We start from the raw sequence: 15,213 nt of genomic DNA, 5'->3' as shown, positions 1-15,213 counted from the left end.
TGAATTTAAAGCAGCTAGCCTATGCCAATGTACAAAGTATAAATTGTTCAAACATGTCATATAATAATGGGATCTTTACACTAGTCCTATAATAATTAATAATTTAACTACCCCACACACATACACATTATGTCTTTCTTGTGAGTATTAAAGAAACTAGCAATCAAGACAAATTAACATAACTTTTTTGAATAATGAATCTGTCACGAGTTTCTTGTTATGAAACCAAAAGGACAAAATGTATTTAGTCATCTTGACACGAAAGATAAGTAGGAGTACTTAAGTGACCGTTTGGACACAAAATCAGTTTTATAAAATTTTCAATTTTCACTTCAAGATACATTTTGAAAATTTTCAAAATTTTGAAAAACTGCAAAAAGTTGTTTTTTCAAAATTTTCACTCAAATCACTCACAAAACTTCAAAAACAACCCAAACTGAAATTTATGTCAAAACACAACTCTAAATTTCAAATACCATTTTCACTGGAAAAACAATTTCACCATTTTTTTCGAATTTTACAATTTTTATGTCCAAACGCCTACTTAATGTCTCGAATAAGTTTCATTCAAGATAGGAAAATTTTGAACCTCTAAAATTTATCATCCTTCTTTTTTCCAGACTATATATGATTGTTCTTGATTATTTTTTCCCTCAACAATACTAACAGTTAATCCAGTATTATATTTTAATTAATCGATCGAGTATTTTTGTGATTATTCTTGGCTCAATTGAACCTTCTTTATTTATCCAACAGTGATCACAAGACAACTGTGGGATTCAAACTGTTTTAATTTTTCCATTGTGTGTACAAAATAAATGTCAAATATATCCAATTGGGTGTGTAATAGCACAATTTAATCTCAAAAAGAAAACATTGTGCCATTATTATGTCATCATCCAGGGTAAAAGGCAGCTCCGTACGCAGGTCCGTCGGTCCGAAAAAGGACCTCATTCTGATATATGTAATATAGACATATCTTGATATATATTTAATATAGACAGTCTACCTAGGATAAGCATCTGTACTGATTTCACGGCTAAAACATGAAGAGACACCAAGCAAAAAGCCAAGAATTAAAACCAGCCAGCATTTATATCTTTATGAAGACAACGGTAAACAGAACGGTACAATTAACTAAATTACACTGTATACAAAAGACAAGAAAGAGAACCACTAATCAACGATAATAAAAACGCAAATACACAAATAATATTTCGAGGACTACAGCTGGCGCACGGTTTTTAATAAAGCTTATAATTTTTTGAAAGAAGTGAGGTTCCTAAAATTTTCCCATGGCTTTTCCCATACAACAGCCAAGTACCTATTGTTGCTACGACCACCGTCGTTGGCGGAGATGACTAGCCGATAATTGGTGCCGGCGACGACTTGGGTTGCTCCCTTCTTCACTCGTTTAAAAACCAAATTAGTTTTAGCCTGTTTGTTGTACTCATTCACTGCAAATTTACCGATCTCGACCACTTGAGGGTCCTTTGTGTCAGATATAGGGCTCCAACCACCTGGTAAACCACCGCCACCCAGTGCGGCGGAGGCGTGGAAGAAGAGGGAGGCGACCACCACGGCTAAGAGTGTCACGGCGAGGATACAGTTGAATTTGAGGGCCATTTTTGTGTGTGTTTGTGAGGGAGTTTGAGAATTTAATGCAGGGAAAATGTAGGTGTGTGTAGTTATGAATATTAGTGGTGGTGTGGTTGGAGTAATTATTGAGATCTCGGCACGCGGAGAATGGACAGTGGTCACGTGACTTGCTTCCTGCATTTGCCCGTCAATTAAAAGGCAGCCCACTGCACTAAAATTTCGTTATGCGCGGGATCGGAGAACACTAAGCTCCTGCTATGCACAAAATTTGGAAATATTAAACTCCTGATATGTGTGAGGTCTGGAAACACTAAGCTTTCGCTATGTGTGGGATCCGAAAAAGGATCGAATCACAAGAATTGCAACCAAAATGCAGAGATTGCTTTTACAACTCAAACCTGTGATATCCTGATCACATTACAACAACTTTATCAGTTACACCAAAAATATTCTGATCACGTTATAACAACTTTACCGGTTCTCCTCGCATTTGTCAATTAAGTTTCTAAAAAGTTTGAATAGTCAACGGCACGTGTGTGCATGTTATGGTCACGTCCATGTTCATGTTCATGGGTGTAGTCGTTTGTTTACCACGTATTACATACTTTGCCCTAAGGGTGTCTAACGGATGGTCGGGCCGGGTTGGGTAGGGAAAATTTTAAACTGTACGGGATTGGAACTAGGCCGGTTACGGGTTAAGGGTTACAGGGCTTAACGGGTTCGGATTCATCCGGGTAAAAAATAAACCGTAAGGATTACGGATACAAGGGGTCGGACCGGGCCGGGTTAGTGTTTTTTTTTTGTATTTTGTATAACTATTGTAATTTATATTAATATAAAATAAAAATATAAGGAATACAAAAAAAATTGCATTTATAAATTGCAAGTGCTACATTTATTTCAAAATTCAAACTTACAAATTGAAAGGTTTACATTTAACAACAAGTAAATTAACAAAAAAAAGAGTAAATTCAAAGATTTTGCATTGCTTTAGACTATAAAACATTAAAAAAAATAAAAAAATAATTGAAATCTAGCCTTTAAACCGGTCCGGGCAGGGTCGGTTAACCGCTTCTACAGGGATTTTGGTTGACCGGATTTGACCGGTCCGGATAAATTAATGTGAACAGACCAACCCCCTAACCCCAGTAACCCAGCCCACCCGCCCCCCTAAGTACCAGGCCGGCCCGAGACCGGGTCAGCCCGGCCCGTTTGACACCTATACTTTGCCCCCTTTATATGTCATAATTTTTTCTAACACATCTTATTCTTTACACGCAATCGAACTATCGTAGGTGAATCATAGAAAAATTACCTACTGATTATAAAAATCTATAATTTTGCTAAAAATAATAAAAATATAAAGGATCAAATTGCCTACTCATTATTTGTACGCGAATCATGGAATACCAAAAGTTGTAGTATACTGAAGTACTCCCCGCAGGTTGTTAGAACAACACAAACAGGATGGGTCGAGTGTAGATTCAGAAAGGTGAGGATCCAAAAGCCTAAATAGGGAATTACAAATTCGCCAGTTAGTCCTGGTGTAAGGCTTCAAAGCCAGCAAACCCAGTTTGGATTCAACCAAATTTGCGAGTTACTGACCCCTGCTGATATTATATGCAATTATGCATATAAGTAAAATAAGAAAAAAAATATAATTGTATGAATGTATTCTTCATCAATAGTCAAATACTGAAAACTTTGTATAATTCGCGGCACCTCTAGTTTTCCTTCAAAAAAATTGCGTATGACTGTCTTCTTCATCTATACTCGAATACTAAAACTATAATTCTCAAAGAAGAGAACTTTGGTGACAATGCTGGGTCAATTTCCATCACTGTTGTCGATCATAGATCTGCATATAAGCCTCAGATAATGCAACCATCTGAGGCAGAGTTTCTGAAACGTGTAAGTCCTGCATTTCATACCTGCGTGGAGTATACAAATTGGGTTATTAAAATTCTTTTTGGCAAGCAAATTAACATTATCATGCTAGGAGGGCAATAATTACCAAAGTTCTTCAGCACAAATACTCTGTATGATCCTTCTTCTGGCTTGCCATCATGAATGATATTGGCAATCAGATCATACTTTGAGCGCAGTTTTCTATTCTGCCTGGGTGCAGGGAGCGGAATATAATCCTTCAGCTCTAAATTCTTCACAGGGAAGTTAGCTGCATAAAATATAAAACTTAGCAAGGCAAATGATAAAAAAAAAAAGAGAAACAACATGCATAGGTAATATTGTGCGTCTAGTCCAGAATATGGATATTCAAGTTCGAGAACTCTTTCGCGATTTACACTCTCTTTTCTTGCAGCGAGGCGGGGCATGGAAGTGTCAGGGTTGTTTGGAGAGTGCTTATTGCATTTTATAAGCACAAGGTAATTAGCTTCATGCCAGAGGTACTAGGAGAAGTGAATCGAAACAAAGCCCTTCAAACACCCTCACCCCCCCTCACCCCACCCCCCCAAACCCAAAAACATAATATACAAAAGAAAAGAATAATGAAAATGAGAAGAACTTGCTGACATACAATAGGTCCACATCAGAATCTAATCATAGCACCATCCGTTTATTTGGCAATCAAAATGAACTGTAAAAAGGAAGGTTTTTAGAAGAAAAACTCGAAGGATTATAGAGAAAAGCTCGAGTTACTGTCTGGACAATATGCACATAACTGGTTGAAACTTGAACAAATCTCAGATTTGCCTATAGAAACTATATGAATGAACACTCAAATGGATGTTCCTTCTCTTCATTCAGGCCTTTTTTTCAGTATAAGCAGATCTGTGTATTTTCGTTTTACTACCACTCTCAACCTCTAGTGTTGGCTAGGGGCACCTTAATGTTCTTTCTTCAAACAATTCAACGGGGTTTCTTGTTAAGTGCACATTCATCCAACTACAGACCCATAATCATCAACTAACAGGATGAGTATACAAAATGAATTCAACATACGATTTCCTTAGTAAAAAGATCCAAGTCTAAGATAACATCAGCAAGCACTTACCAAGGATGGGGTTCTTCTCCAAAAAGAAGTTGTTCTTGGTAAACCGGCGCATATGAAAAATTAGATATCGTGGAAGCTTTTTTATGCGAAATCTCATCCTAGCTATACGAGGGTGCACAACTTCAGTCACAGTCTCACCATCTATCTTCTTCAGTATGTTGAACAGCGGGACCTAGAAAATTTGCAATATCAACAAATCAGTACACAAAACCTATTGTCTGTTGAGAAGTGAATGCATGAACTTTTTCAAGATCATCAAAAAAGCACCCTAAAATAAGTCATACATAAACATGCCTACGTCAAAGTGAATGGGCACAGGAGGAGAAGAAAAGAATTTTGTTGAATAGTTGGATTTCCAAAAAATGATACATGACCCCCGAGGCAAAGGGCTTATGAAAATAGCCATAGAAGTTCACCAATATGGACACACTAACCTGAGGGATAATGTTTTTCTCCATAAAATCCTTAAAAAGAGGAGGTGGCGGCAAATCAAGCTCAAGCATTAGGAAAGGCACTCTGCTGGTCTCTGAAACAAAATTGCCTGCTTCACTCCCACCATCTTCCCCATTACCATTAATCTGTGAATTCCCACCACTCTCTCCTCTCAGCAATAGGCCTATTGTGCATTTCTCTCACAACCTCCAATTCACCCTAGTGGAAAAAAGGGAAATCTTCAACCTCAAAATAAAATAGAAAACAGCATTTGGAACTGCCTAAAGAAGAAAGAAGAAAACCTGAAAGCACTGGTGTATTATGTTGTTCCCTTTTTTTGAACCTCTAAGATCAGCACACAAGGTTTTAAGAAGCCATAACATAAACTCCGGAGGATCAGACTGCACATCTACACGAAAACGTTTTTCACTTGAATCCATAACAGCCTGCAAGAATTCACGTGGGCTCACCTACAGATACAGAGTCGTTAGGCGATGAATCCATGAAAAAGAAGATGAAATTTATAAGTGATAATGCAGGGATAGAACCTGTCTCTTGAAATTTCCTGCATGCCAAATCTTTTGAGTGAGCTCTCCAAATTGATGAACCAGGGGAGATTTGCAGTGCTGATAGTTTTTCAGGGATTAAAAAGAAGTTTCTAAGAGGAGTTACTCTCATCAAAGACTGAATTGTCACATTAATAAAATCAGTCTTATCCCGATGTTAAGCCCAACCTAAAATAACCAGTCCAAAAGATAAAAATCACAGCTTAAATAGACAATTTATGAAATAATAAATACACATCAAGCATGAGAAAAACAATAAAGATAAGAGAATAGACAAGTTGAAAACCGTTCCTGGAAGATAATTAGACCCATCAAGTGCCCTAGACCATTGCCTTTTTTTGTCAAGCTGTTCAACTTGCTCCAGCGTAAATCTACGAAATAATATCAAGCAAATATGGTCAGCTGATAATACTTGTCGCGAGAAAAAGAAAACCACAGTTAATTGATATTGGCATGAATCAACCAGGCAAGGATGGTGCTATTTGCGAAGCTGCCCTTCTGTTGTCTCCCACACCAAGGCAAAAAGAGATTCAACAGTCGGCGGCGCTCGGCCTTGTTACCCTTTCAGCTAAGTATCCCGTTCTAGCTTCTATATTGGCCCTTCGACTTTGGTGTAGTTTTAGTTTGTATTGGTTTAATGAACATATCAAACAATGGCGAGCAGTATAAGCCCTTCTATGGCCGGGGAAAAGCAACGAACTCTAGAAGCTAGGGCTGTTAGCAGGGAGTCTGCTAGACAGACATTATCGAATAGCACCTTTTGATGTGAGATATGAATAAGAAGCTTCGAGAAAACTTGGGATTGAGCTTGAAGGCTTTCAAGGATTGATGCCGAGACAAGATTCGAAACTAGACTTGGGTAAGGCCCTGGTGCTCGATCTTGGGTATGAGGTATGGGTCGAATCATGATAAAGAAGGTTGAGTGGTTGTATAATTCCCAAGCAGAAAGTCGTATACTTTAAAAGTAGATGGAGTGATCAAGAGGCCCTTCTTGCACCAACATACATCCAATGGCATAGAGTGATGCGTCAGTATGAACATGACTTGCATGCCTCTGCAGTCAATTTTCACCGAATTGTAGTATTTAATGTAGAAGTACTCGGAATACTGATTGTGGGATCTAAGAGAATCATTGGGATTATTTGTAAGAAAGTGACAAAAGACACATTTTCAGAATACATGATCAACTTCCTAGAAACTTAAAAAAAATGAGAATGGAGTTGATAGTACTGGAAAGGGGTGGGGGGAAGAAGCAATGACGGCATTTCAAGTAGTAGTAGTGTAGTACTATCAAACCTTGGATTCAGAAGAAGGCAAATGTCATCAAGCGATGGGTCTTTTACTTCATATCCATCAGGAAGGCAATAAACTTTCTCTGTCTGCACGTTGATATATACGTGGTGCCCTGCTTCGCGACTGTGTGTATATGCATGGGATTCATGACCCCTTCCTTGGTAGTACTTTCCACAAATTAAACATGCATAGACATTAAACTTTCTGCCAGTGACTGAGCATAATTTCTCAAAGTTAAAATCTAAAACCTGCAATGATAAATGAAACAGAAAGGAACAAATAAGAAATATAGGTCACCATGTCAATAGCTCAACCCAAATTTACAGAATTATCAGTGATCTAGTGACCACTGGATAACCAACTTCAACCCTCACCCCCCCCCCCCCCACACACACACACAAAAAAAAAAAAAAAGGAAACTGGGTCATAATAAGAGCTCATTCCATAACAGACAATACTTGTAAAAAGGAACCCGAGTAGCCCAAAAAATCTTTCTTCTCAAAAAACAAAAGATCCTTGTTTACTTGTCAAGAGAAAAAAAAAAGTACACTTGAAAGCTAAAGGAAATAAAGTGGAAGAATAACAAGATATTCACTCCTAACAGGAAAAAAACCAGCTTTTTTATGAAAGCATCTTAACCAACCTTGTCGACAGATAGAATGTACAACCACAAACCAAAGTTTAGCTCTCAAGGTATGATTCACACGCCTATGTAGACAGGCTAACAACATACAGGACATATCGAAATATCACTAACTAGTGATTCTTCTTTTACTAGCATTATCTATAGATTTTAAGGAGCAAAATTTCAATTTTGACTAGCTAGCCAAGCAGAATTAAACAGTGATTAGCATTGAAATTACCTGTCTATTAATTGTATAAAGAAAAGGGCAGTCCCTTCTTACTTCACTTATAAGATTTTTCTTTCCTTGGCTGACGTCTCTGCAATGATCTTGATCAGAAGGCTGCTGCACAATCTTTAGCCTCTTTCCCCCTACCTCTTTATCCACAATACAATCTTCTATTTCTCTCTTTTTGGTCATTATGAGCAAACAACAAGTATTCACTGCATATAAGAGATCACTTTATTAGTAAATGCTATTCGTATCACAGTTTTACCACTAGCATTGAAAAGAACTAGATCGAAACCGAAATAGAAACTAAAACTAGCACTAAATACATCAATCAAATATAACTAGGATTCATTTAAGAACTATCTCCATGTTTTATCACTATGAGGGTCAAGCATGTCCATCCATTCCATTTAATCATAAATAAATAGCAAGCATGGAAATAAGTAAACTCAAAACCAAGAAAGGAAACACGTCATGATTGTTTGCACCCAAGGGTGTGACCTAGTGATCAATGAAACGCATCGGGGTCCAAATCTCAGCCAAGACAAAAAACACTAGGTGAATTCTACTCAACTGCCTAAGCCTTGGTAGACAAAATTATGCAGTACCTGCGTTGGTAGGACGTAGAATCTAAAACTAACACTAAATACATCAATTTCATATAATTTTGAGTCATTTAAGAACTATCTCCTCGCTTTATCACTATGAGGATCAAGCATGTCCATACATTCCGTTTAATCATAAGAAACTCATAGCATGCATGGAAATAAGTAAACTTAAACCATGAAAAGATATAATCCATGATTGATCGTTCACACCCAAGAGTATGTCCTGGGGCTAGAGACTAATGAAGTGGACCAGAGTCCAAATCTCAGTAGAGAGGTAACATTATTAGCCATTTTGACATGAAAGAAAACACAATATATACTAGTATTTTTGGTATAGTTTATATCTAAATTTTCAGTTTATAAAAATTAATTTATCTAATCCACATTAGCTCCAAAAATTGGTCAAATTGATAGAGAAAAAGTATCAAAGAAATTCCGATAGAAGCGTATTACTCGAAAGCAGATTATTATACCTCATAAATTCACAAGGTATTATTAAGGGAAGCAAATACAAATGCATCTTTTATGCAAATAATAACGCATATTATTTAACTTGTAAAAATTATATAGAACTATACAATTCGTAATTCTGCATTAAAAATAAATGAAAAAATAGGGCTTTATGCCTAATTTCTTACAAACATGAAACTTACAAGCTATGAATGGATTTCGCCGGAGAAAGAGGACGGAAGAGTTCGGCGGAGAAATTCGCTTGAAATACTTCCAACTTCGTCGAAGCTGATCCCGGCGGAGCGGCAAATTGGAGTCGTATTTATATAAGACGAGTATTTACAATTGGAGTTCTATTTATACGAGAAGTAAAAGCAAAAGTCTTGTTTCCCAAGAAAATACGGTCACCTTGCAGCTCTCTGCAAGAGCATCCTTGTACCGACAAACCTGTCTATATAACACTGTCATTTGTTTAAATATTTTTATATGTTATAGCGAATTAATATTATAGAGAACATATATTATAACATAATATGAAAATTGATTTCGAAAAAGTTTGACTTTTTTAGTGAAGTGTTGTTATATAGGGATGCTATTATACAGAGGTGTGACTATATAACAACACTTCACTATAAAAGTTAAGCTTTTGCGGAACCAATTTTCATGCTATGTTATAATATATGTTCTCTATAACAGCACTTCGCTATAACATCCAAAAATATCCGGAACAAACGAGACCGTTATAGAGAGGTTTAACTGTAATGCTAATTTAGGGATAAAAATTCAAGATATCATAAAAAATAATTTCTTCTTTTTTTGATAAAAATTTCTTTCACTAGACCTAGTATACAAAGGAATGGACATACAAATAATATTATATATATAAAAAATTATAGGATAAATAGTTTTAAATTGTTGTATAGTTTAATCAGTATAATTGAGTTCTGGGCTTGGTGAGCTTCATGCCTTCCGCAGAAGGTGGACGGTTCAAACTCCATTAGTTGTTTGACATCTAATTTTAAAAAGTATCTTTAAGTTACCATGATTCATTTTTCATAAAGAGTTAAAAATCAACTTAATTTAAAGGTGTAAAAAATTTATACACTAATGTATACATCATTTAAACTCATTATTTAAATTTAATATTTACCTTCTCTTCTCAAAATTCACTTTAAATTCAATGTATTAGTATGTATTTTAACAGGATCAAGTTACTCAAATTAAAGCATGTAGCTCTATTACAACTTACAAGCATTGATGCCGCAAGTTGGAAAAAATGGTAGGTACTTCGAGTGAGGAACAAAATATCGTCTTAGGCTTTTATAGAAACGGTTCATTATTATTATTAATTTGGTAATTAAAGATTTTATATATTAGGAAAAAAGTAGTATTTACAACCAGTTTTAACACCCCCCCCAAACACCCCCAAGTTAGTAATAATGTGCCACTCTATAACTATTCTACTACAAAACTTCAAAATCTATAAGTCATAACTACTATATTCATAACTAGCAGAAACTAAGGATAGTAATTTATTTATTTTTATTGGCCTGCTATTTTTCTACTGCCTGCACCTTGAACATGTACATCCTAAATAATAGTAGCATCTCCTCTCCTTCTATCCTGAAATATTTGTTGGTTCCTTTACTGCCAAACATAGTATGCACATCGAGTCAAACTCATTTTATTGGTCTTTTTCTTGACATTTTTACCATTCATGAACTAGACCGCCCATGCTTGTATTAAAAAATAATATTTTTAATATCTCAAAAAGAAATATTCAAATTAATTTCTATGTTCATTCCTTGATATAATATTAATTGCTCTTTATTAAACAAATTACTCTTATTGTTTGTAACAGATTGTACAATACAATTTTGAAATAATAAAACTGATTTTGAATACCTATATATATGTATATATAAGATTTGTAGACATTTTCTAGCCTTAAATGGTTTTATGTTTTGTTTATTAAAGCCTTAATGGCTTTTCATTTTGGACGTTACTCAATCAAAAGCAAACTGACTATTTAGTCTTAATTGTATTGATGTTTCAAAACGTTTTAATTTTCTAATGAAAACGTTTGTTCGTAACAGTCATTCTATTTTGAAAAAGCCATTATGCTTGGACGTTATATGAAAGATAGTCCATTTGTCCATATGAAAGAATCATTTAAATTTTTAGATAGCCGATTAAAGTGAATTTTAAATTAAGGATAATATCTTCACTTGCATCATTATAAAGATAATCATTATTATAATATATATATAAAGTTTTAGAAATTGAAATTTCAGATAATTATTATTATAATATATATAAAGTTTTAGAAATTAAAATTTCAAAATAAAAATATTTTTTGAAAGATAAAATCATACCAAATAAGAGTTCAAGTCATAGTATAAGAGTCACGTTATAATCAAATAATCGTTTACATCGTGTCAACCTTTGTGCTTTGCCGTAAATATGAGTTATTATTTCACTTTTTGGCTATTTTTAGGTTCCAATGACACCTATGAGAATAGTGCAAAAATAAAATTATCACTACGAGAATTGAGAAAATGTTAGTCTTTTTCATGTAGTGTTTCTTAATTAATATCTGACGATTATCTTTAATTATTTAGAAGGTTTAAATGCTAAGGTTATTTACATATAATTCAAATATTTCAGATATTTAACATGGTTAATATCAAATATCAAAATGGAGTAAAAAAAATTTACTAGCTAAAGAATTTTTTTATATTTTTAGATAGCCAACTAAAATGAGTTTTGAATTGAGAATAATATTTTCAATTACATTATTATAAAAATAATGTTTTAGAAACTGAAATTTTAAGAAAGAAATATTTTTTAAGAGATATCAACACATCAAATAAGAGTTCAAGTAGTAGTAAAAGAGTTAAATCTTATCCAAAGAGTCATTCATTGTCTCAACATTTGATTGTTTTGCCATAAATATGAGTTATTATTTTGCTTCCTGACTATTTTTAGAATCCAATGACACCGGCAAAAATGGTATCAAAAAAGAAAAATAGAAAAAATGGTTAATTTTTTCATGTAGTTAATATCCAATGATTATCGGTATTTAATGAGAAAGTGTAAATTTTAAGATTATTTATATACAATCTAAATAACTTAAATATTTGACATGATTAGTGTCCGCGCATCCGCGCGGGTACTAATACTAGTTATTATAATAGAAGTTATATCATGGATAAACTCAAAAATCGAAATCTTATGGAATATTTACATAATATCCGGCCATATTTATTGTTTACTTTTTATAGCTAATATAAATAGATGATATACCGACAACACACGAATATACACATATTATATATGAATTATATATAAATTACACATCATTCAATTATTTAATTTAAGTGGTTGGGTGAGCACCTATTTAGGCTGATTAGATAAAGCCAAAAGAAAAATATGAAATAATTTCAACCAAAGACTAAAAGTATAATTAAAGTTCATATGTAGACAATTTTTATTAAAACTCATCCTTTTATAGTGAAATAAATTAATTTTTTGTAACCAAAGAAATAATGACATAGAAAATAAGATAAAAGAAAATAAATAATGAAAAAAAATGTTAGAAAGATCTAAAAACGAATGCGTCCTATATATTATCTGCAATAGAAAAGTTACTCCCTCCGGTACAATAGTAATAAAATTATCACTATGAGAATTGAGAAAATATTAGTCTTTTTTCATGTAGTGTTTCTTAATTAATATCCGACGATTATCTATAATTATTTAGAAGGTTTAAATGTTAAGGTTATTTACATATAATTCAAATAGCTCAGATATTTAACATGGTTAATGTCAAATATCAAAATTCACTAGCTAAAGAATTTTTTATATTTTTAGATAGCCAAGTAAAATGAGTTTTAAATTAAGAATAATATTTTCAATTACATTATTATAAAAATAATTATTATTGAAAAATAATGTTTTAGAAACTGAAATTTTAAGAAAGAAATATTTTTTAAGAGATATCAACACAACAAAAAAGAGTTCAAGTACTAGTAAAAGAGTTAAGTTTTATCCAAAGAGTCATTCATTGTCTCAACATTTGATTGTTTTGCCATAAATATGAGTTATTATTTTGCTTCCTCACTATTTTTAGGATCCAATGACATCGGCAAGAATGGTATAAAAAAAAGAAGAAATTGCTAATTTTTTTATATGTATTTAATATCCAATGATTATTTATATTTACTGAGAAAATGTCAATTTTAAGATTATTTACATACAATTCAAATAACTTAAATATTTGACATGATTAGTGTCCGCGCATCCACGCGGATACTAATACTAATATATATGTATATATGAGATTTGTAGACATTTTGTAGTCTTAAATGGTTTTATGTTTTGTTTATTAAAGCCTTAATGGCTTTTCATTTTGGACGTTACTCAATCAAAAGCAAACTGACTATTTAGTCTTAATTGTATTGATGTTTCAAAACGTTTTAATTTTCTAATGAAAACGTTTGTTTGTAACAGTCATTCTATTTTGAAAAAGCCATTATGCTTGGACGTTATATGAAAGATAGTCCATTTGTTTTGGACTATATATATTTCTCTATTCATCTTGTAGGAGAGTGAACAAAGTTAAAACTTTTCTTCCCTTTTCTTTTGAGCATAATTTTTTTTTCATAAGTCTTTGTTGTTTCTCCTCCTAATTATACTAGAAGGGTTTGTTGAATCCTGAGGGATACGCCTAATAATATTCATCACGGTGTGGGCAAAATATCCTTAAGGACAGTATCCTTGACACGCCTCAAGCTAAACTTTTTGTTCTCCATAATCATCCAATTTTTCCAACAATCTTAAGGATATTTACACGTAGTTATTATGGAGAATAACGCTGCTAATGTTGTTGTTGATGCTACTACACCTGCCGCACCAACTGTTTCTGTTGTTGTCCTATCACCAATTACCTTTGCTAGACCTTTTCTTAATGTTTCGAAAATTGAGGTTTTTGGTGGAGATAATTTTAAGCGTTGGTAGGAACGAGTGCTTTCTATTTTGGATATGCATGAAGTTGCTTTTGCACTTACTGATCCTAAGCCAACTGAAGCAACTTCCATTCAGATGGATCAATGGGTTCATGCTAATAAGGTATGTAGACATATAATTTCTACTCTTTCTAACGAATTGTTCGATGTCTACGTTTTCTATAAGGAGGCAAAAGAAATCTGGGAGTCAATGATAACAAAGTACACTGTTGAAGATGCTACTAAACAAAAGTTTGTAATTGAAAACTACTACAAGTGGGAGATGACGGAGGACAAGGACATAACTGCACAAATCAACAAATATCACAAGTTGATTGAAGATCTCAGATGTCACGACCCTAAATCCAGACCCGGTCGTGACGACGCCTCTCGTGAAGACAAGTCCAGCCGACACACACCCAATTCATTTTAAGCATGTCAAACCTCCTTTTTTCCTACACCCCCGAAAAGGAGTATAAAAGAGTTTTTTTTCAACTTAAAGTGACAATCGAAACGGGATTATTTATTTATTAAACTCAGAGTCGCCACTTGGGATAATTTATGGTGTCCCAAGTCACCGGTTCAAATCCCGAATCGAGGAAAAGATTGACTCTGTATTGCAGTCTGCGAACATAGAAATCCGGGTAAGGAATTCTGTTAACCCGGGAGAAGGTGTTAGACATTTTCGAGTTCTGTGGTTCTAGCACGGTCACTCAACTGTTATAATTGGCCTATTTATTTGAATTTAAAACGTCTTTGAAACCTATGTGCATTTTAACCTTTGAAAACCGCTTTTACTTATTTAAAGAATTAATTCAAGGTTATTAAAAACATATCGCAAGCCACGCTACATGAAATGCACCCGTGATTCACGATACGTTCTATTTAACCTTGTTGGGAATTAGAACCGGGTCACATAAAATGTACACCCAGATTTTAGTAGTAGCCATGATAATTATATAATTAGCAACATGTTAGCTAACGAATAATAGACGGAGGAAAAAAAAAACTATAAACATGAAAGGAACGAGAAAGGGTTGTGATTTTGCCCTTAGCATTAATTACTCATTCCAAATCATTTTTCAAATTCATTAAGACTATATACCAATTAATATATGTATCATGATAAATTATGCACTTAATTTATTATTTTTTAAAGGGTATATAAAGTCAATAATGAACAAGTAAGAGTGAACAAATAGCATATTTCAATAGTTATATAGATGTCAATTAATATAATCAAAATTAGCTCCGACATGTTACCGGACACGTTGAGAAAGTGGTCAAAAAATGAATAGTTAAGTAAGAGAAAATTAAGTGGGCGTATGGACATAAGAATTGTAAAATTTCGGGAAAAAAGTAAAAAAAAAAAAATTTAAGTGAAATGGATAT

At 33.6% G+C, this 15,213-nt stretch overlaps 1 protein-coding gene and 1 pseudogene across 1 annotated transcript; both read right to left on the bottom strand.

Moving 5' to 3' along the window:
• Positions 1 to 1,005: 1,005 nt before the first annotated feature.
• LOC104244354 (cysteine proteinase inhibitor 5) lies at positions 1,006 to 1,626 on the bottom strand. Its single transcript, XM_070145895.1, has 2 exons — positions 1,325 to 1,626; positions 1,006 to 1,099 (listed from the first exon to the last, which is right to left on the bottom strand). The coding sequence occupies exons 1-2, from the start codon at positions 1,624 to 1,626 to the stop codon at positions 1,006 to 1,008; spliced, it is 396 nt and encodes a 131-aa protein (XP_070001996.1).
• Positions 1,627 to 3,067: 1,441 nt separating this feature from the next.
• LOC104244359 (uncharacterized) lies at positions 3,068 to 9,266 on the bottom strand (annotated as a pseudogene).
• Between the last annotated feature and the right edge of the window lie 5,947 nt (positions 9,267 to 15,213).

The sequence above is a fragment of the Nicotiana sylvestris genome, chromosome 5, assembly GCF_000393655.2.
Source record: "Nicotiana sylvestris chromosome 5, ASM39365v2, whole genome shotgun sequence".
Classification (NCBI taxonomy): Eukaryota; Viridiplantae; Streptophyta; class Magnoliopsida; order Solanales; family Solanaceae; genus Nicotiana; species Nicotiana sylvestris.
Note: the sequence above shows the minus strand (reverse complement) of the source record. Positions and strands in the feature narration are given on the sequence as shown.